Source organism: Petromyzon marinus, chromosome 27, assembly GCF_048934315.1.
Source record: "Petromyzon marinus isolate PM22_M1 ecotype Great Lakes invasive population chromosome 27, UKy_Petmar_22M1.pri1.0, whole genome shotgun sequence".
NCBI lineage: Eukaryota > Metazoa > Chordata > Hyperoartia > Petromyzontiformes > Petromyzontidae > Petromyzon > Petromyzon marinus.
In genome coordinates, this window is record NC_133693.1 from 362,756 (window position 1) to 384,272 (window position 21,517).

General features: G+C 51.2%; 1 protein-coding gene across 3 annotated transcripts in view; it reads right to left on the minus strand.

Annotated features, from left to right (window-relative positions):
- Positions 1-3,033: 3,033 nt before the first annotated feature.
- The window catches only part of LOC116946687 (receptor-type tyrosine-protein phosphatase kappa-like), a 181,240-nt gene continuing 162,756 nt past the window's right edge, over positions 3,034-21,517 (minus strand). For all 3 annotated transcript variants that reach the window (XM_032961896.2, XM_032961899.2, XM_032961900.2), the window contains 5 exons: positions 18,400-18,531; positions 17,009-17,134; positions 14,648-14,811; positions 14,064-14,199; positions 3,034-12,256 (listed from right to left, as the gene is read on the minus strand). In XM_032961896.2, the coding sequence (XP_032817787.2) occupies positions 12,197-12,256; positions 14,064-14,199; positions 14,648-14,811; positions 17,009-17,134; positions 18,400-18,531 (618 nt within the window). In that variant the 3' untranslated portion in view covers positions 3,034-12,196. The remainder of the gene's footprint in view (positions 12,257-14,063; positions 14,200-14,647; positions 14,812-17,008; positions 17,135-18,399; positions 18,532-21,517) is intronic.

Consider the following 21,517-nt stretch of genomic DNA (forward strand, 5'->3'; position numbering starts at 1 on the left):
GGTGAGCCTGCGAGGTCAAGGGAGCTGTGGAGTTGGGGAAAGGAGCCTTTGGGGGCGATCGGGAGAATCCGTGGCGCAGCGGTGGAGGTCGGGCAACGATGTGAGACGGAGCGGCGAGCGAGCTGTGCAGGATGCTTGCTTTCGAGTGCAGCGAACTCGGTGAGCTCTCAGTGAGGTCTCAGTGAGCTCTGTCAGCTCTCAGTGAGCTCTCAGTGAGCTCTGTCAGCTCTCAGTGAACTCTCATTCAGCTCTCAGTGAGCTCTGTCAGCTCTCAGTGAGCTTTCATTGAGCTCTGTCAGCTCTCAGTGAGCTCTGTCAGCTCTCAGTGAACTCTCAGTCAGCTCTCAGTGAGCTCTGTCAGCTCTCAGTGAGCTTTCATTGAGCTCTGTCAGCTCTCAGTGAGCTCTGTCAGCTCTCAGTGAGCTCTGTCAGCTCTCAGTGAGCTCTGTCAGCTCTCAGTGAGCTCTCAGTGAGCTCTGTCAGCTCTCAGTGAGCTCTGTCAGCTCTCAGTGAGCTCTGTCAGCTCTCAGTGAGCTCTGTCAGCTCTCAGTGAGCTCTGTCAGCTCTCAGTGAGCTCTGTCAGCTCTCAGTGAGCTCTGTCAGCTCTCAGTGAGCTCTGTGAGCTCTCAGTGAGCTCTGTCAGCTCTCAGTGAGCTCTGTCAGCTCTCAGTGAGCTCTGTCAGCTCTCAGTGAGCTCTGTCAGCTCTCAGTGAGCTCTGTCAGCTCTCAGTGAGCTCTGTCAGCTCTCAGTGAGCTCTGTCAGCTCTCAATGAGCTCTGTCAGCTCTCAGTGAGCTCTGTCAGCTCTCAGTGAGCTCTGTCAGCTCTCAGTGAGCTCTGTCAGCTCTCAGTGAGCTCTCTCTTTTAGCGCAGAGCACCGGGGTCTGTCCCGTGACCTGCCAGCAGCGAACCTTTCACACTTCACGTGACGGCCTTAACGTGCATCTCAAAATGTGTCTAGCCTGTCACAAGCGCTGTGGTCACGTCAATGTCATTCAATGATGGATGACGGCTTGTTGTTGTGTAGAGTGGTGTATGTAAGGTGGGGTGTACAGAGTGGTGTGTGTAAGGTGGGGTGTACAGAGTGTTGTGTATAATGTGGTGGCAAGGATTATTCAACATCGCCTTGCCAGACACGTTGAGGAGAGGCTTGCGGAGCCCCTATGTGGTTTCAGGAAAAGGCGGTCCTGCACAGATGCCATATTTTCTGTCCGTTTGCTACAGCAGAAGTGTAGGGAATTCCAACAAGACCTACGTCTCTGCTTTATTGACCTGGTCAAGGCCTATTATACCATCAGTAGGCCTGGGCTCTGGGTTGTTCTTCGTGCTTTTGGAGTCCCTGACTCTATGACCACGATCATTAAGGACCTTCATGGTGGTGAGCGGGCCCGGGTAAAACTACGTGGCCGGGAGTCGGAGTCATTCCCTGTTCACCATCGGGTGCGACAGGGATGTCCTCTGGCTCCCACATTATTTGACATCTTTTTCGACCACGTAATCCGTGAGGCCATTGATGGCTGTACCAGAGGAATTTCCATCTGGTACAGATACTGTACAATGGGAGGCTGATCGATGCCCAGGTGCGGTCAAGAGATGGCTCCCTATTGGTCAACCATGTTACGTATGCCGATGATCTGGTAATTGCCGCTCACTTCAGAGGAGTTGGAGGCACTGCTGCTGAACCTGGAGCGTGCCACTAAGAGGTGGGGCCTTACCATCAGCCCCACCAAAACTAAGCACCTGCCTGGGTATTTTTTGCCATCGGGCAACCCACCCACACAACTCCCAATCGGTGATGGAGCAGTTGTGGAGAGAGTGGAGAGTTTCCCATACCTGGGCAGTGTGCTCATGACTGGCTCCGGTTTGACAGCAGAGGTCTCACTCAGAATCAGTCGAGCGGCATTATCTTTTCATCAGTTGCGTAACGCTGTGTGGAAGCTTCAAGTCTTCTCGGCCACAGTCATTCCATCCCTTCTCCACGCTTGCGAAATGTGGACCCCCCTAATGGAGCATCTTCGCAGATTGGAAACATTTAGGCTGGCCTGCCTACGATTCATCCTGGGTTTAACCAGGCTGGGTTGTGTGAGGAACTCACAAATCCTAGAAGATCTGGGTAAAGTCCATCGGTGAACTCCTCCGACAGGCAAGGCTACGTTGGCTGGGTCATGTAGCCCACATGCCGAAACAGCTTTTGTTCGGCCGGATAGAAGAGGCTAAATGGGCGCGGCACAGGCTAGAGAAGAGATGGAGTGATGTGGTATAGGAGGACGTGGAGCTAAGTGGACTTGCCGATGACTGGTACCAGCGGTGTCAAGATCGGCCTCTGTGGAGGAGGCTCGTGAAGGACGCTACTGGGCAGTTGGAGGCAGTCGCCCTCCAACAACGGAGGGCGGAGGAGCGACGCTCACAACAACGAGCGGAGCGCCGGGTGGCTAAAGCACAGCAGGTTGGCACAGTAGGGGGCACAGGTGGTGCATCAGCCAGTCATCTCAGTCAGTCGACCCGTGGCACCTAGGTCTGCCCCGTGCCCTCCTGCCAGCGGGCGTTCGACACTTCACGTGGCCTCAAGGTGCATATACCCTGGCACAAGCGTCGTGGTGACGTCACCGCCACTTAGTGGCGAATGGCGGTTGTTGTTGTACAGTCTCATAATTCAGGTTGAAATCACCCGTGATCACCTTGGGTTCTCGGGTGCAGTGCGTTCACGGGCCTAGCTTGGTCACTAATGACTGCAAAATACAGTACTGTATCTTCATCATCATCTTCTTGATATGGCACGAGTGAATCATCATTATCCTTATCAAATACATATTTAATTGAATTTGTAGGGTTTAGAAATGCATTATAATCATCTTGGAGCATCATTATCATCGCCGTCAATATTGTGATGCGACACCAGCCAATCATCATAATTTTCATCTTCATGACACACATGCATCATTGTCGTCGTGATGTGGCACCAAGCAAATAATCAGTAGCAGCAGCAGCAGCAGCACAAGGGGCGTTTAACTCACAACTCATAAGAACCCCGATAATCACCTCAAATTTGTTTTTATATAAACCATGCGCAGTGTTTACAGTCACAATATCAAATTATTGTTTTCTCGATAGCGTTTGGCGTAGGCAATAGTCACAAAATAAAAATCATCATCTGCGCCGGGGCTGTCGTTCCCCAAAGTGGCCCCCGGCAGGAGGCCAAGCGAGCCCCGGGAGCCCTCGGCAGCGCCGCGGCCCCCAAGCGCCGCCCGCGCTCCTCGCGCGTCGCGCCCGAGGGAGAAGCGCGGCGCTCGGGGCCCCCGGGCGCCCGGCGATGGAGACGGATTCGCGGCATCGCGAGGGAGACGCGGATCCGAATCGAGCGCCGAGACGCGGCGCTCCGCACAAAGGATGCTTCACGCTCCGTGATCTGTGGCCTGACGCGCAGCGTGGCCGACAAACTCCACTCGCCGGATGGCGAACCCGGCAGCGAACACGGACTGGGAGCGGAGAACCACCAAACATTTACAGATTGAACCAAACATTTATAGAATGGACCAAACATTTCAACGGCGCTGGGCGAGGACGTCGGGGTTTGGGTCAGTGGGATCTGTTGGCTCGGGTGAGGAAGAGCAGAGCTCCACTCATGTTGGCTTGACTCACCAGCTGTGGTCAAGGATCGGGCTGATTAGTTGGGCTGGGGTAGGTGTGGAGCTCCTTCTCGTGGGTGACTCGCAGCTCATGGCTGGCGCTAGGTTTGGCTGGCTCACGTGCGACTCCGCAATGTGTGGTGGTCCCGTCAGGCTTTGCCGCCTCGCGTCCTGTGCCCGCAGCGTCACCGAATCTCTCAATAAACAATGAAGTGCACGCGGTACGAGTCGGCGTGTCCACGTGGCAGTGAGGCAGACATCTGTACTAATGAGTTTCTAAAGATGGGAGCCCAGGCGGTGGTAGTGCAACACGTGGGGCAGTTAACGCACAACATTTGGGTCTATCCTGCGAGCCTCCACCGTTCACGTGGCCTAAAAGTGGACCTAGCCTGGCACAAGCGTCACTGCCAGTGGTAAAATCAGCTGTTGGGTTCGGATGATGTTACCAGTTGTAATAATGAACGGGATATCACAGTCAAATAATATTGATGTAATTTATTCGTCGAGAAAGTCTTATTTAGCCTCATGACGTTCTTTAACCGGAGGATACTATGCGGATGTTTGATCAATTTGTTGTTCAAGTGTGCTGTACGTATTCACGACGTTTTTCAACGCGTAGGTTTCACAGCCAAATTTATTATTCAATTCGGATTGTTTGGCGAGGCGACGGAGTGCCTAGGGACCTGGCCAAGTTTTTTTGTTCAGGCAACGAAATGTTTCTCTTCGGATTTGGAATGGCGCGCTGCCTGCTTACCAGCCGGGCCCACGCACAGCTCTCTCTCCCTGTCTCTCTCTCCCCGTCTCTCTCGAAACTGAACTGAAAATATTTCTGTCCATGTACGGCGCATGTCACGGTTGAGCATGTAGCAGCGTTCTCAACGATGGCCCACACACACACACAGATGTAAACAAATGTACGTTTGGTTTTAATGTCACAAATAAATAGGTAACACAGTTTGGCACTACAGTGGAGAATGATGACAGCAGGAAGCTTGGTGGACAATCGAGTTGCAGGGCGGTGAGCAATGTCTCTTTGGCATGTGAGGCACGGCGCTGCTGCGACCCGTGCCAGCCCATGGCACCACAACGTCTGCCGGCTCACACTGGCGAACAGGGCGACGTCGCGTATCCGCCCTGTACAATAACGGTCCGTGCCCAGTGCAATAGTACTTGTGCACGGTCTGTCATCTTGCTGGAGATGTTCACAAATCAGACGTTTGCATATCCGAAAAAATGTCTGTGTGAGTCAAATATACGACGTTCTACTGAGCCAATGGTGGAGATTCCACATTCCCATGACAGGACATAGTCTTTCCATAGGATGACCACTGTTGGCTCTTCACTAAGTGGTCCTCACTACATAGTCCAATACCCTTCATCACGAGAGGGTTTAGGGTAAAATGAAGTATTCAGGTTAAGAGTTAGGTCAAGGAGTCGGCATTAGGGATTGTGGTCGGAGCACAGAGGGTAGGGTCAGAGGCATAAGCCTATAGGGTTAATGAGACGATTGAGTTAATGAGATTATAGAATTCATGAGAAGGTTGTTGTCAAGGCGAGGGTTAGGGATTGGTTTAGGATGAAGGTGGCCATTATAGATTGGGCTACGGTGAGGTCCTGGGCTCGGACTCGGGTTATCGACAGGGTGAGACGAGCCAAGGCTTGGGTTGGAGCTGGGACTATGGGCGAGGCATTGGGCTAAGGTCAGGGGGCGACATGGGGGTTTGGGTTAATAAGTGAATAAGTAATCCGGGAGATTGTTTCAAAATGGAATCCATGTGGCCAAAGAACAAACACTTCTCTCCGTCACAGTGTCGCATCGCAACTCCGCCTCCTCCTTTCCTTTAAACTCGTTCACAGCTACGAATACAAAAGTCACGAAAAGCTTCGGACCTAACGATGCAACCATCACTTTCCGTCTACTTCTTAACCCTAAACAGAAAGCTGGTTGCGAACAAAAAAAACTAACACAATGTGATAAAACAAAAGACAAACTCAAAGTCTGTTCTACTGCCAAAGTACAATTTGAATCCATAAACCTTTCAGTGCAATTAAAACACTCCCCCCCTCCCCCCAGAGTACGTATAATGTGGAGATGGAGCGATCAAATTGGCTTGTGCAGGCGCAACATCAATTGTTGCTTCGCAAGACCATGACAGATGTTTGCGGCTTGGGGAGACCTTCATCCAGCAGTGGAGAGATCATGACTGACACTGATGCTATTCAGCATATTGTCCTTCTGGATCGACATTGTTGCTGGACTGCAATGAATGGCTCCATGGTGTCCGTGGAGAGCTCTTGCCTACAACACGAGGCAGCCCAGCAGCGTTTGTAAAGCAGTCTACACCCTGCTGATAACACTCGGAAAATCACAACTTCTTCCAGACTTTGCTTGTAAAACACTGTCATGCGCCATATCCATTGCGGCACACTGCTCGGGCGCGTATGACTGCTGCGAAATTATATATTTTCAACATTTGCAACAAATTTCAGGGATTCAGTCTCTCCTAAAAGCACATTAAGCCAACAATGACTGTTTTGCTTTTACCACTTCATGCGTTAGTGGGACACGAGTTGCTGAGCAGGAAGCCTCTACAGCTGCAGGTATTTACATAATCAGTCGAGGGAAATCCACTGCTGGATGAAGGTCTCCCGACGCCCCCCACCACCTCCCTCGACCCCGTAGTGTAACAATGCCCCCAGCGCGTGCACGTGGCCCGATCTCATCGCCCCATCTCTGCCGTGGACGTCCTCGAGGACACATCCCATTTCTTGGCTGCCACTCCGCCTAATATTATTCGTGATTGACATGAACATTATTTTTAAAGTGATTGAAGCAGACTTTAAGCTTTATTTATTTATTTACCCTACATTGCCCACAATTTTCCGAGACAGTGCATGACGGTTTTGTACGACTGCATGTGCGTGTTGTATACGTGTTGGCGTTTTGTTTCGCGAGTGCATTACGCGTGCTGCGTTGCTGTACAGAGCCCGCTATGTACACGGCGGTCGTATAAACCACTACGCACAAAACAACATCGCTGACCGCCGTTATCGACACAATATATGCTCAAAGCAATCATAACAAGACTGCAACAACAACACGAACTTTACTCGTGTCACACGTGCAACGGAATGAAGCCAGGATTGAGACGTGACTGAAGGCACACTCACGCCCACTCACATCGTGCAACTAAAGCCTTAATAGTCACCACTGTTGTTTGCGAACTCTTGTTATGGTCAGGGGGTCTACGAGGTGGTGGAATTGACAAATGCCCAACACGTTTGTTACCCTCAACTCATATCTGTTCACTTGCACACGACTTGGTTAAAGTGACTGAAAATTCAATCTTGACTTAAAGCTTTCGTGACTGCAGGAAGTCATACTCTTTGGGTCTTTCGGTAAAGTCACGTAGATAGGTTCAAATTAATTAAAAAAACAATAAACAATAAACTACGACGTTTCGATCGCCGAGTGTCTTCCGTGCAGCAGCTGCAGGGTTCTAGCCGAGGACAGAGCGTCGTCAGCGAAGAGGAGCGGAGTGTGAAAGTGAGCAGACATTGGGGTTGAGAAACAAACACAATTTAACACGTAGGCTTTCGCGACCAATATTATTCATAATAAAGGTTTAATAAAGGTTTTTTTGGTTAACCCAAAAACCTTTATTATAAACAAAAACAACTCGGTTTGGCTGACGCTTCCCTCGCAGGGCTGCGATGCGTTCAGTGTAACCGTGGCGACCGGAGCCGTATTCGCGTGCAGCGTCAGACCGGCGTATGCCTCACGGGATTTCGCATAAGAAGGAACGTCGTCCGCTCGCTCGAAATCCACAATCGCTCACCAAATTGACGAATTCTATAAAACCTGGTCGCCTCGCTTCAGCCAGGCCGGGGACGACAGAGCGCCGGTGGCCGTCCCAGATCACTCCTTGAAATCCGCAGTTGAGATGCCATCGCCCACGGTCTAGTTGCAGCCTCCGTAGCGGGCGGCTCCGCTTGCAGGGGGAGCGAATGCCGCAAAGCTGTCCACGCGTCTTTACCTCACGCGAGATGGAATTGGCGTATTTAACTCACGCAGATTGCTCATCATGTTGCGAAGGAAATTATAACATAACGCCCGTGCTATTTTAATGTTTAATTTCAAGTCTCGCTTTGTGTCAAAAGTCTCCTTTAGGATTATTCTGCATTTATATGTTTGGCCACTTACTCTGGAAAAAAGAACAAAGTGCGTGCATGATGGGAATGAAAAACATCGAACTGGCCAAAAGTCCCAGTTGCAGCAGTAAGCATTGGATTCTTGATTCCATCTGTGCGGAGCTTTGAGTGTTACCCCCTCGTATGTGTGGTGGCTTTTCTTCGGGCCAAACACTCATTTATGGAATTAGCCACATTTTCCGACGCAGGACCCTCCTAAAAAGTCTTGAGGCTCAGTGAGTCTTTCCCGGGTAGACAATGGCATTATTATTATTACCAACGATGATCATGAGGTTCATGATCATGAGGTGCAAATTTAGAGTAGTGGTGATGATGAAATGCCAAGGTATGGTATTTTCAATTTGTGGCAGAAAACAGTTGCATTGGGGATACTGTAAACAGATCATTATAATAACACGAGAGGTGTGAGTGGATGGGTGGTATGCTGTGAGACGTGTGTCTGGACGGTATGTGTGGATGGGTGCTATTCTGCGAATTCAGAGAGACTGATGAATACTTTTGGTACATTCCTCGTATACCCCGGCAGCTGCCCTTCCAATTCCTAAGTCGTCGGGGGGGGGGGGGGGGGAGGGGGGGCTCGTGCACCCTAATTAACAGCAGACCCCCAGTGGACCCCAGTGGACCCCAGTGGACCCCCATTCAGAGGTAACTTCGTGGGATTGCTGGGGAGTCGCCGAGGTTCTAGTTAAAGGGGTCGTCGTTGATACCAATGCCACCTACGCCACCACACGTCGCCATTGCTTCCTTCTCTCTGCCAGACACAGCCTCGTTGGCACGGCCGACGCGTAACCCTGAGGTTTGCTCTCAGTCTCGTCCCCGTCTTGGGGGGTGCCCCTCTTGTGTCCCCCCCCGTTCACTTCAATCGAACCAATGCCGTGTTCCTGGTGGCCGCTGGAGCTGCTTTGGTCCCTGCTCTTCGTCACCTCCAGCCCCTGTGCTTTCTTTCCTCGGGCTGGAGAGGCCGGCAGGGAACTGTGCTCCTGGGGCCTCTGTCAAGTTTGAATGGCAGAATTATCCGCTTCGCTTGGGGTCGACGGCTCGATTCCCCGTAATTACTGCGGCGCAGTTCTCAGCCGAATCACGTGCGTCGTCTGACGATAAACTGGATGCCGAAGACCCGTGGCAACGTTCACAACTGCCGATCACCGTGCGCCAAGCAACGGCGAAAGCCACATGCGAGAATTAGATGTAAACAGCTACAACTCTCCCCACGCCATCACCGTGCAGCAAGCCTCCCAATGCAACACAGCAAGACTCGCACTTGGGAATTACACTGCAGACTGTGTCCGTCTGACACACGCTGCCTTCGTGATAGCTTAAGGAATGTCGCGTCTACCAAAACGAACTCATGATCTGATGGGAGCATTTTGTCTGAGGGATACACTTGGGAGAGTGATCACTCTTTGAGCTGATTTCAGGTCAAGAGGTCATCACGGCCAATACCGTTGATGCCACAATGCCTCACATCGCTTACTTCCCCATGCCGGAGCCACAGCGCTGCTGCCGCTGCTGCCACTGTACGTGGGGTCCCGCTATCGAGGACGCTTTTGGTTCCCAAGCCGGAGACTCAGCATCGCAGCTCTCCGATGTGGTTTTCGGGTGGTTCCCCATATTGTTCGGCATCATGTCCGACGTTTCGATCCATGTGCTGGGAGCTTATTTAGGAAGTGAACCGAACTGAATAAAATGAGCTTCCAGCACGTGGAGCGAAACGTCGGGCATCGTGCCGAACAACACGCGGCACGACCTGAAAACACGAGATCTTCGCAGCAGAACCGGGACAACGTGCATGACAATAGCGACTCTCGTCCCGTCAGCAGACAACCGAAACCGTGCGGAACGGCCTGGGATGGACGAGCGGATTGTACTGCGTGCGAGGTCAGCTGTGAGCTGCGAACACCAAGCCACCGTCGCCCATGCTTAGGCCCGTGCAGCAAGTGCTGTGCGTGGCTGCACGTAGCTCAGCCTTGCCACTCATTCCTGTCCGACGCTGTGCAAAGCGCCACCTCCTGTGTCGGGCCATTCTGTTGAAGATCTTTGCCGACAGTAATTGACCATTTACATCGGCCATGAAATGTATCTCCAATTATCGCGGTTTGGTTATGTACGGTGCGAAAGAAGTTCAACATAGATACGTACGTATTCTTGGTTCTTTCGGTAAAGTCACGTAGAAGGGAAACAATAAAATAATAAAAATATAAAACAATAAAATTCTCACCACTTTAGCGAAAGAACCAAGAATATGAATCCCTGCATTCACGAAAGCTTTAAATCAAAATACATACGCACGGTCAATGCGCCGATGTAGATGGGCGCACGTATAATTAAAAAAGACGGTGCCAATCTGCGACTGGCGCTGGGCTCTCGGCGCCGATCGTGGCGCAGATTCCTGAGCCCCATGCTGGGCACGCCTCCTCGCGTTGCGCACTCCTCCGTTTGCGTTTCTAATTTATGCGTTTTAATATATGAACATAATAAATGTAATACTGCACCATTCGCAAATGGAACTGGTCCGAGATTCCTGCTTTAAAAAAGTGGCCGAACATTTTTAAAACGCAACCTTCTCGGTCTAATGTTCCAAGTGACAGATTTATTATACACACGGCCTGGCTTAACTAGTGAAGGTCTGCCCTTCGCTGTCACGGCCAACAAAACTAAAGCACAGCTCATCGTATAAGCTGTCAAGTGACAGCCCGACCGTGACCTCAACCCTCACGCCAATCAAGCCTTCCTCATCGACCCACCGCTTAGCCGCGTCGCTCGCTGAAGCCGGTCGTGTTTACCCTCGACTCCGCGTTACGGTATAACCGCAAGCGTGGATTCTCAGGGCCCTGTAGGCACAGGAAATCGCGGGGCGATCCCAGGGGCGGCTTCATCGAGGAAGCAGCTTGCCACTCACACGAGGGCGGACCTCAACTCTGTTGACGTTCCTGGTCCGGTCGTGAAAAATTCCAGGTAATCGTGGCAGAGGCCAGTCTTTCGAAGGAATGGCAGACTTAATTCACGATGGGCTTCATTCCAGACGAGTTGGGTTACCCATGGACCCAATCACCCCACGAGTCACCATCTCACTCCCACGGAGAAAGAGCACGATGTGGAGATCGAGGGAGAAGCTCGTGGTGGCAGTGCGGGCGGGGAGGGGACGGTTGCGGCTGAGGGGGGAGGGAGAGCTGAGATTCATGGCGGACGTGAAGCATCCACTAAGATATTGTCTGGCAGTGTGTGCAATTTATAATAATTACGACCAGATCGAATCCATCAGGCTCCTTCTCAATCTCATTCAGGCCTCATAGTTTCATTTAAAAAGCTCCTTGTGCGATGAAAAATAGTTTTTTTTTACTTTTAGTCTCAGCTCTCCGCGTCTCTCTCGCTATATTTTAAATATTTATATACAAGACCGAGTGGGCCACGAGTGAAAGTGAAATGAATTGCGGTGGCACAAGATCAGCATGGGCTGTCACGTCGCCGTCGATGGAACTGCAACCGGCAGCGCAGAGAAAAGGGCCGACTGCAGTTTAGCACGCACCACGCACGCACCACGCGGCGTCGGACATCCATTTTAAGCAGCTTGTTGTTGTTAACAAGGTACCACTACGCCACGTCACTCCCCACCAGGCAGCCAGGTGGTGAGTGTCAAGTAGCCACGTGGGGCCCATGCTGAGTAGCCAGGGAGGGGGTGGGGGCCATGAGGGTGATTGAGGTGGGGGGCCAGGTATCCCCACTGCCCCCTGTGTTCCCGTGCCCGCAATGATGAGTGATGAGCGCTCTCGGCCGAGGGCATCCGTTGTCATTCACTCCCGGTGTGGAAGCAACCGGAATCACAAGCGGAGCCGTGAACTGCCAAGGGAAACCACGGTTCCGTGTGCTCAACACCAAATCTTACCACACCCCCCCGGGTGTCTGGACACTAGAGCCAGGCAACATTGACCGAGGCCGTTTCCAACGACGTTGACTTGCGTCACCTCGACGTTTAAATGACCCCAGCCTTGACCTAGCACTCAGCTGATTCCCGGATCACCGTTGGCCAGAGCAGTGATCGGCTTCAGCTCAGGTCATCGGCAGAACAAGGCCTCCTATCATCACGGTGGACCCTGGACCTCGTGACTGCCCATGATCCTCCCGAAGGTGCGTGGAAGACACACGCACACGACATACACACACGCATACGCGCACAGTATTAGCGTTGGGCAACATACGCAACCGTATGGCGCAACACTGACGTCCTTCATGGTTGTGCTGTACGCACGATGCAGACGCCAGTAGCAGCGTAGTTTGGTCTTGCCCGCTGTGCGAGTGGGAACACCGCGTTCGCTGTGCGTGCGGCGCCGTCCCGCGGGCCACGTGCCGACGTCGAGATCTTTACGACGGGAACTGCCCCAGGAACTCTGCCGCAGCGTAGTAGCAGAATCTGTACTGATCCTGGACACAGCAGCAACAGCAGCAGCAGCGATTGTGGCAGGAGCAACAGCAGCGGCAACAGCAGCGATATCGTCAATCAACAGCTCCGATAGTTAATGATCAATTAATCAGTAGTTTAACACGTAGACTTTCGTGGGCAATATCATCCATAATAGAGGTCTTTTGGGTTAGATCGCGTAAATTTACGCGATTTAACCAAAAAGACCTCTAATATGGAGTTCACTTGCTGTTAGGCGCGGTTCGTCCACTAGGGGCGTTGGGGCGCTGCCCTACCAAACAGCTGGAGACGAGAAATGCTTTTTATAATAAAAAAATACTTTTCTAGACGTTGTTTTGTTGTGTTTAAAATGTTTTAAATCTAATGATTCTTTCAACGTGAATTGCCTAATGAAGATAACATTTTAAGTTATTCATATGAGAAACCGCAGCAACTCCACAGTCCGATTTGTGCCTCGGGGAGGCTGTGAAGGCGTCCTCCGAGTGAGAGATTTCCCTTCAGTCATTGCGACGAGCTTCTAGCATTGTAGCCACGCCGTTTGAGACCCATTCATGGCGGTGAGAAAGGCGCCCGTGGCTGTGATGACGACGTCACAACGCGAGGTTGCACTGTGCAAGTAAAGCAGCTCACGACCGCGACGCTACGCTTGAGGTTTTTGGCAGTCAAAGGGGTTGTGGAGCATGGACCTGAGGGTCACGGGGACGGAACTTGAGTTCTTTGTTGTTTTATTTCGTATTGTTTATAATGCCAACGGTTGGTAGATAAGACAGTTGTATCACTTTCACGCGAAGGCCAATAACATGACGACATTTTTCTTAATTAAAACACCATATTTTCAGAGGTCACTCACAATAGCCCCACTTCGTGGAGAGGTCACGAGCCGCCACTGCTTTCTGTACTCATGGCACACCGGCAAATTAGCAGATGCACTTGTGGGCAGTGTAGCCAGGCCTTGTACACCAAGTGCGAATTTAATTGCCGCGACATATTTCTCCGGAATTGGCTTTCGTGACCAATACTATCCAAACCTATATTATGAATTGTTCGGTAATTGACGATGCTACCCAGAGAAAGCAGAAGTTCTCACAGATGCAGAGCTGTGAGTGCTAACGCTTTGTCAAGGCACCTTGTTTCCTCGCACACAGCTTAAAGGTCGCGGTCTGAGCGTGGCTGTGTTTCACTCCAGCGCTGTCCTCGAGACAGCCTGGTCCCTTCACCTGAGGAAGGCCGCTTGTGTTGTGGCCGAAACGTCGTGATTTTTGTTGTTTTATTTTTTACCTACGTGACTTTACCGAATAGAACCAAAGAGTATGGATCCTTGCAGTCACGAAAGCTTTAAATCCAGAAGTGCTAACGCTGTTTTAAGAAATAATTTTTGACCATTTACAAAAACAAGTATCTTTTTTCCAGACCAAATAAATAATAAAACACAATCAAAGCGTTAAACACATTAGCTCTACGAGCCAATAAACGTGCTTTTTCTGTCATGCAACTTAAAGTCTAAACTATTGTCAGTTTACAGCCCTCAGAAAGTGGTGGAAATTCCACACTCCTATGGCGGGGCAATTCTATCCATACTTCCTGTCTGTGGTAACGGACCGCACCTGCACGCACGATGAACAAGACCGATCGCAAAGTTGCGATGATCGCAAGATCTGCGGCGGACTTATTTTTTATCGACCAGCGGTTAAAGAACGGTGAAGCGGCCTCCTGTCCCGCCGGGGCGCGAGGTGGCCCATGGGAACGGCGCGACGGCAAACTCCGGTGCCGCCACGCAGCGGGCTGGGGAACGAGCGCCGAGTTCCTCACCAGCGTCTCCACCATGTCGGGCTTGTTGTTGCGCAGCGTCTTGACGGCCGTGAACACGTCCACGACGCTCTGGCCCTTCACCATGTCACAGAGCACGCTCACGGCGCAGTACGTGCCGCTGCGACCGCCCCCGCTCCTGCGGGGAGAGACGCGAACGCTGCTCGTCGCGACTCTAGGACCCAGCGGGGGGTACGAGGACTTTCCGCCCGCCCTGCTCGGAGTGCAACGCAGGCACCACGGTGGAAACGGTAAGGACTCATGGTGAGTGCACGTCGTAGGAGTGATTGTTACATAGACTTGTTAAATACGTACGGTGAGAGTGCATGGTAAGTATTCACAGTGAGTACATGCTAAGTGCACACAATAAGTACACAGGGTAAGAACAAATACGTGGTAAATACACCCGGTAAGTACACATGGTAAGAATGAAAGTACAGTGACTACACATGGGAAGTACACATGGTAAGCGTGAATACACGGTGAGTACGCACGGTGAGTATGCACGGTGAGAGTGGACTCAGCCTGAGTGCAGGCCATAAGTGCGCATGGTCGGTGTGCTGGGGGCATGTGCTGGTGGCACCCACAGGCAGTGCACGAGCGTGCGGCCCTCTTCCTCGGCGAGCTCCGCGTGCCAGCGCCGCACGCGCCCCGCCACGCGCAGGAAAGAGAGCGGCGAGGCGGGCGCGTCGCGGTGCGACGGCCAGCCCAGGTACTGCAGGTGCTGCACTTCCCGGTGGCCGTCCTGGGGCTGGCGAGGAGCGCGGCAGACGCGGCAACGTCCCCGTTAGTGGATGTGCGCCCGTGTGTACGCGCGTGTGCACGCGTGTGTGTGTGTGCTCATGTGTGTGGCTGTGTGCGTGTGTTCATTCTTCATCTCTCCCAGAGCGGTGCAACCCCTTCGTATTAGAGCATGGCCCATGGAAGTGAATATCATAGAGCTACCTCTGAGGTCCCTTGATGTAATTCCTGGTCTACACATCTGTGGGCAGCACTTTCCTACCTGCTCGGTCATGGAGTGACATTCGACGCATGATGGTCAAGCCGATATTGTAATCCTCAAGAGGTGGAATGTAGCCAAGATAAGCGCAGATCCAAATTTTTGTGTGTAATCATCAGTAACTGGGCTGAGACCATCAACTCACTGCACTTGAGAATCCATCGTAGACCTGGGTTCAAGGCTGGGGCAGTCTCTGCAGTGGCAGCTCAGCGCTCTGATGAGAGATGAGCCCCCCCTCCCCCCACCAAGCCCACTCACCCCGAGCTGCCCAGCCTCCCCCGTGCTCATTCCTCATTCATGGTATAAACAAGCGGCGAGCAGCTCGCGTAAACCTCTGAGCTATAGGTTTCCTGGGCACCCAGGGACAAATGCCCAGACTCACACGGGGTAGCGACCTGTAGGCCCTTGCTAGCATCTGTACTGGTCTCTCACCGTGGCCTACTCCACACGTGTGCACAGCTCGCCCAAATCCTCCAGCGTTGTGTTTAGTTTAAGAATAGGAAATTAAAATAACCTCACTTCTGGGTTTAAAGATTTGCCATGGCGCCCCTTGAGAATCTCCGCTCAACTCGTGTGCAGTCAAAAGTTTATATCAGTTGACGTCAGCTGTCCCTTTCATTACCGTAAAGCACAAGGGGCCCGTGCCAATTACTCCGTCTTGGCAACTTCCCCCGCTGTAAATCGAGAAAAAAATGTTGGCCGTTCCAACGCTCGCATCCCTTTTAAAATTATGTTTTTTTTAAAAGCGAATAACGATTTTAAAAAGCACTGGTGATTATCGTTTAGTGAAGGGATTACACAATACCACGCCGCAAGGCTTTCGATGGAAGTGTTCTAAGGGCGGTGGAAACATGTGGAGATGAAGGCGGCAGCCATCAAAGCCATTGTCAAATTACAAATTCATCGGGGGAGCGATTACAAGCATACGGAATAAGTCCACATCATGCCAAGCTACGCTCGTGGTCTGCTGGGCACCACTCACTTTCCATGAATTATTCCGTCAACCATCGTGACCCACGTGCAAACGATGGAGCTACGATCCAGTGGTTGATGGTGCTTTGGGTGGCAGATTCTTGCCAGAAAGGCACCAAGTGTCAACCAAAAAATAAATTGATTTGACTTGCATCACGGAGAGTGTTGCTATGTGTGAGAGATAACCGCAAGTAGGTGCAGCGAGGGGCCAGGTTATCGCAGTACCGCGAGCAGGGGTCCCAAGGGGTGGGTTGAGAGCTGGAGAGGGCGGCAGAGCTTTGTACCATAACGATTTGTGTGGAATGTGTACCCGGAAATATTTTTCAGTAATGGTGGTCGAAGATATTTATCGGACATCGTGCCTAACAACACGTGTCTCAACGCATCGGAGAGCTGTTTAGCACAACCGTCAAAAGCCACGTGGTGCCTATTTATTATTTATTATCTCCGGGAAAATAGCTTTTTGTTGCAGTGAGGCCTCGCCTGGCTATAAATACAACTCATGCATTCTATACGATTAGGGTGGCTCCCAGGGGCTGTGGCAAGACGGCCGCAGCCACCGCAGATTGAGGGAGACATTCTACAAGCAGCTCCACGTGTTTCAGGATCCCGCTCGTTGCTGCGATCTCACCGGCTAGAGCTCTTCCACAACCATCAACCATTTCAAGAGCCTCAATTTATACCTTGCCTTGACCAACATTAGCTCCCCTTTAGGGCCTCTAACCTAGGAAGTGCCCTCAGGTGACTTAGGCCACACGTGTCCACGCCTAAGTAAAAGCGGTTTCAGCGAGGCATTTCTTTCATGTTGTGTATTGTTGTGTTTGTCACTTCAAAACGATTCTGATGTTGCCCGTGCAACATTTCTCCTGCACAGTAGCAATTCCGTAGCCTGTGCCAAATGTCATCGCAATCAGGAAAGTCACAAGAAACCAATAATCTCGCCCAAAAAGTGAAATTCGAAGTCAATGAAACTAACCCGGGAGATGTTGTGGATGCGGAAGATGCGAGAGATGATGTCTCCGTCACGACAGCACGACAGGGTCTCCACGTGTACCGCTCCATACTGTAGCGAGCCCTCCTCGGGCCAGTACTGTGGACATGTCTGCAGTAGCAAAGAAGCACACGGACATGGAGACAGATACACGCGTACACACGCAGAGCCACTGCTTACAGACTATGGGGACAAGCGCTCCGAATGAGTGCACACTCAGTCGATGTCATGAGAACCATTGCAAGACAAAGTGGGGTCACCTGTGTAGAGGGAATGAAGAGGGGATGAAGAGGGGCCTTAGAAACAGAGAGAGATGCACGGAAATAGACATAAAGGGAGAGAAATACAGATAAAATTAGAGACTCACACAGATACAAGGTAGGGAAAGATGGAGGCAAAGAGAGAAACAGAGAGAAACAAATACATGTCATTGATATATTTGTGAAGGGTCCTGCATTGGGATATAGAACCAAGCCCTTTATTAAACAAGTATTTTTCATGAACAGGAAACCGATATGCCTGGAGAAAACCCTCATATAACCCTCAAAAGGTCCGCACGACCCTACAGAGGGGTTCACGACCCTACAGAGGGGTTCACGACCCCACAGACGGGTTCGCGACCCCACAGAGGGGTTCACGACCCCACAGACGGGTTCACGACCCCACAGGCGGGTTCACGACCCCACAAACGGGTTCACGACCCCCCAGACGGGTTCACGACCCCACAGACGGGTTCACGACCCCCCAGACGGGTTCACGACCCCACAGACGGGTTCACGACCCCCCAGACGGGTTCAAGACCCCACAGAGGGGTTCACGACCCCACAGAGGGGTTCACGACCCCATAGACGGGTTCACGACCCCACAGGTGGGTTCACGACCCTACAGAAGGGTTCACGACCCTACAGAAGGGTTCACAACCCCACAGAGGGGTTCAACCCCACAGACCGGTTCACGACCCCACAGACGGGTTCACGACCCCACAGACGGGTTCACGACCCCACAGACGGGTTCACGACCCCACAGAGGGGTTCACGACCCCAAAGACGGGTTCACGACCCCACAGAGGGGTTCACGACCCCACAGACGGGTTCACGACCCCACAGACAGGTTCACGACCCCACAGATGGATTCACGACCCCACAGACGGGTTCACGACCCCAAAGACGGGTGCACGACCCCACAGACGGGTTCACGACCCCACAGACGGGTTCATGACTCCACTGCCTTCTTTTGCCCACTTCACAGTACAGCGGGCTGGGGAGTTTTCACAAATTTGCGTGCTATCAACCAACCCATTTCTCTGTAAACATTGGCAGGAGGAGTGAGGTTAATGTAACGGAGGTGGTTTCGGGATAACGGAGAAGGCCTCGCACCTCAGACGGTCGCATCTCGTTGAGCATGATGACCGACGTGCAGTGGTAGTCGAAGACCAGCCTCCAAAAGTCCTTGACGGTGTTGGGCAGAGGATGCTGGGTCACGATGAAGGCCGACGGACGATGGTAGCTCTGTGAGGCAGAGAGAGAGAGATTCGATGAGGAGAGTGTGGGACAGATGTGACCTCTTGGGGTCATTGGGAGCGAGCGATGTGAGTAGAGACCTCGTGATTCAACGCACCCTTGGCTTATCACAATTCGTGATCACGAAACGATTCACAAGTTGTAGATTACAGAACCGGCTTTGATGGGAATACACAGATACTAGACTAGAGCCATCAACATCAACCCTTGACTATCCACTGCTGGATGAAAGCCTCTGTACGCCATCGCCTCCCCCCACGGTCCAGTGTTGTTACCATTTATTTCACTCCAGCACATTAACTCATGAAAACCTACGGCACCCATGGTGATGTGGAAAATATACTGTGCATCTGAAATATTGATTGGTGTGTGCACGATTGTGCTGCGTGTATATTAAGTGAATAAATGTTACATCAGGTACGGGTGAGCGTGGGTGAGCGTGTGTGAGCCTGATCGCCCATGATGGGTGAGAAGAGTTGAAAAAGTTGAATATTCAGTCTTCGCTTCACTCCCCATGGATTCTCTCTGAATCAGCAGTCCAGAGGTGAGGCTCTTGCATTCACCAAACACGCGGAATACAAACTCCTGCCACGTTGTGTGCGTGTGTGCCATAGCGTTAATTCAGTCAAACTTTTATTGCACGGCTACAATTAAATACTAATAGAGATGATCGCGAACGGTATTTAAAGTAATGGGGATTGAGATTGGACACGCGACTGGTCACGCGTTAATAATTCTCATGACTTTTAAATTAACGTTTTACAATGGTTTTGGAGTCGTTTTAATGCTCCGAGTATACGTTGTTGGTGCGTGGTGATCCGCGAGTGCAGAACCACCACTCTAGAGGTTTCCTTGCAACAACCGCTCTTCACGAGCGGTGTGAGGAGTGCAAAGGGGAAACTTGAGCGCAGCACACGTGGTCTGTACATGCGCGGAGATGAGCAAACACAGCACAAAATAAGATATTTTTTTGGTTAAAGTGCGACAGATTTGGAGTGCAAAGCAGACCATTATTACACCTCCACCTGGGCAGCTTTCACTGAGCCCGACTGACAGAGGTGAGAGACTGGAGCACGCTCTCATATTAATAGAAACAGTTCTAAGACGTTAATGTAATGTGCCACTTACATTTTTTTATCGAAAATGACGTGTAGGAGAGTTTGATTTTACTTCACGCCGCTTCAGAGGATGGCTCTCTGCTCGCGCGTTGCAGCAACGAGACCTCACTAACCACCTGCAGTGTCGTCTCAACCCGGCTCAGAATTATTTGGTGAAACGTTCAAATGCGTAGTCTAGTGAGACAGCGAACCGACAAAATGCGACTTAAAAAATAAAGGCGGCGGCACAGCCTCTCCCGCACACACGACGTTCTCGCAAATCGACAACGGCTCCCTGTTGCGCGCGGCCGGTGTCTTGCTACACGCTGCTACGGTAGGGTTGCCACCCATCCTGGTTTTCCCAGGATGGTTTTCCCAGGATTGGTTTTCCCAGGATTGTCCACTCTCTCAAGGAAACTGTACCGGGAAGGATGTCAGTCTTCCCGGGACATAAATATATCCCGGTTTTTGTCAGTTGAGTAAAAACAATGCATCACCACTTGAGACGATGCGCTTCCCTGTAGCCCCCCTTCTCCGCGATTTTGAGATACTCTTCCCCCGTGTGATGTGTCCTGGTTTATTGTAGCTCAGAGGTGGCAACCCAACACTGCTGCGGATCTTCACATCGACTCATGACGACGCCCGCAGTAGCGCGGGGCCATCGCTTGAGAAGCAGAAATGCTCAACAGCGTTTCGTTATCGCGGCAGAATAACACGGCAGGTGTGAGTTTACAGAGAGAGAGAGATGACGGTGAGCGATACGGAATAACGGAAGAGGCAATGGAGATAGCGGTGGGGATTAAGAGAACAGAGGAGACAGCGACGGTAATGGAGTTAGCACGGTGAAGCGTTAATACACGCGAGACGACCGTCTCCTCCCAACCCTATCTGCAAAGCGGGGGCAGCGGGGGCAGTGGGGGCAAATCCAGGCTCTGCTGTGAAGCGCCAGGCCCCGGTGCCCCAGCGGGGGGCTTCGTTCCGACTGCTCTTGCTCTCCGCAGATATTTTATCAAAGTTCTGCTGCTCGCCGTGTGGCTGGCACTAACTACAGGGCCTGAACGAGCCGTGGAAAGAGAGACAAACACCGCCTATTTATTAAACATAGCACACTAAAGGGCAGTGTAGCCATCGCATTGCAAGTACGGCCGCCTTTGTCTTCCCATGCTGTTGCTGACTACACAAAAAATCATCATCATTATTCTTGCATATATTATACAGTTCTAAAAACCTCAGTGTATTGTACCACTTTGTATTAATTGGTGATATGGCATGAGACTAACAAGTGACGATGTGGTTGTTTAAACACAAGTTACAAGCATAATCTTAGTTCTTTCGGTAAAGTCACGTTGAAGGAAAACAACAAAATAATAAATATATATATAACAATAAAAAGTCTCACGACGTTTCGACCATAACACAAACGGTCGTCTTCAGGTGTGTCGGTTTGCATACATTTATTTATTTTTAAAACGGTGTATTTATTTATAAAAAAACGTTAGCGCCACGCGCAGCGATTTGGCAGTTTATTTAGGACTAGTCCATCTATATTCTGAAAAGAGGAGGGGGGAGACGATTTTTTTTTTATGTATGCTGTCTGAAAGCCACTGTAAGCGTGAACAATCAATTAAGACCTGAAATGGTTTATCAAATCTTTCCAATGATTGCTAAGATAGAATCCATCTTCTCGGTTGAAATTGTCTCTGTGCTTGTATATGTGGATAGCCTCATGAACGAATCTCTCATGGTAGCCAGATGGCTTACAAAGAACCTCTGTCTTGGAAAAGTCAATGTCATGTGAGCCTACTGAATTATAACAATGATCTGCCACGGCCGAGGTGTTGGTCCTACCATGTTTAAGGTCTGCTTTGTGTTCACGA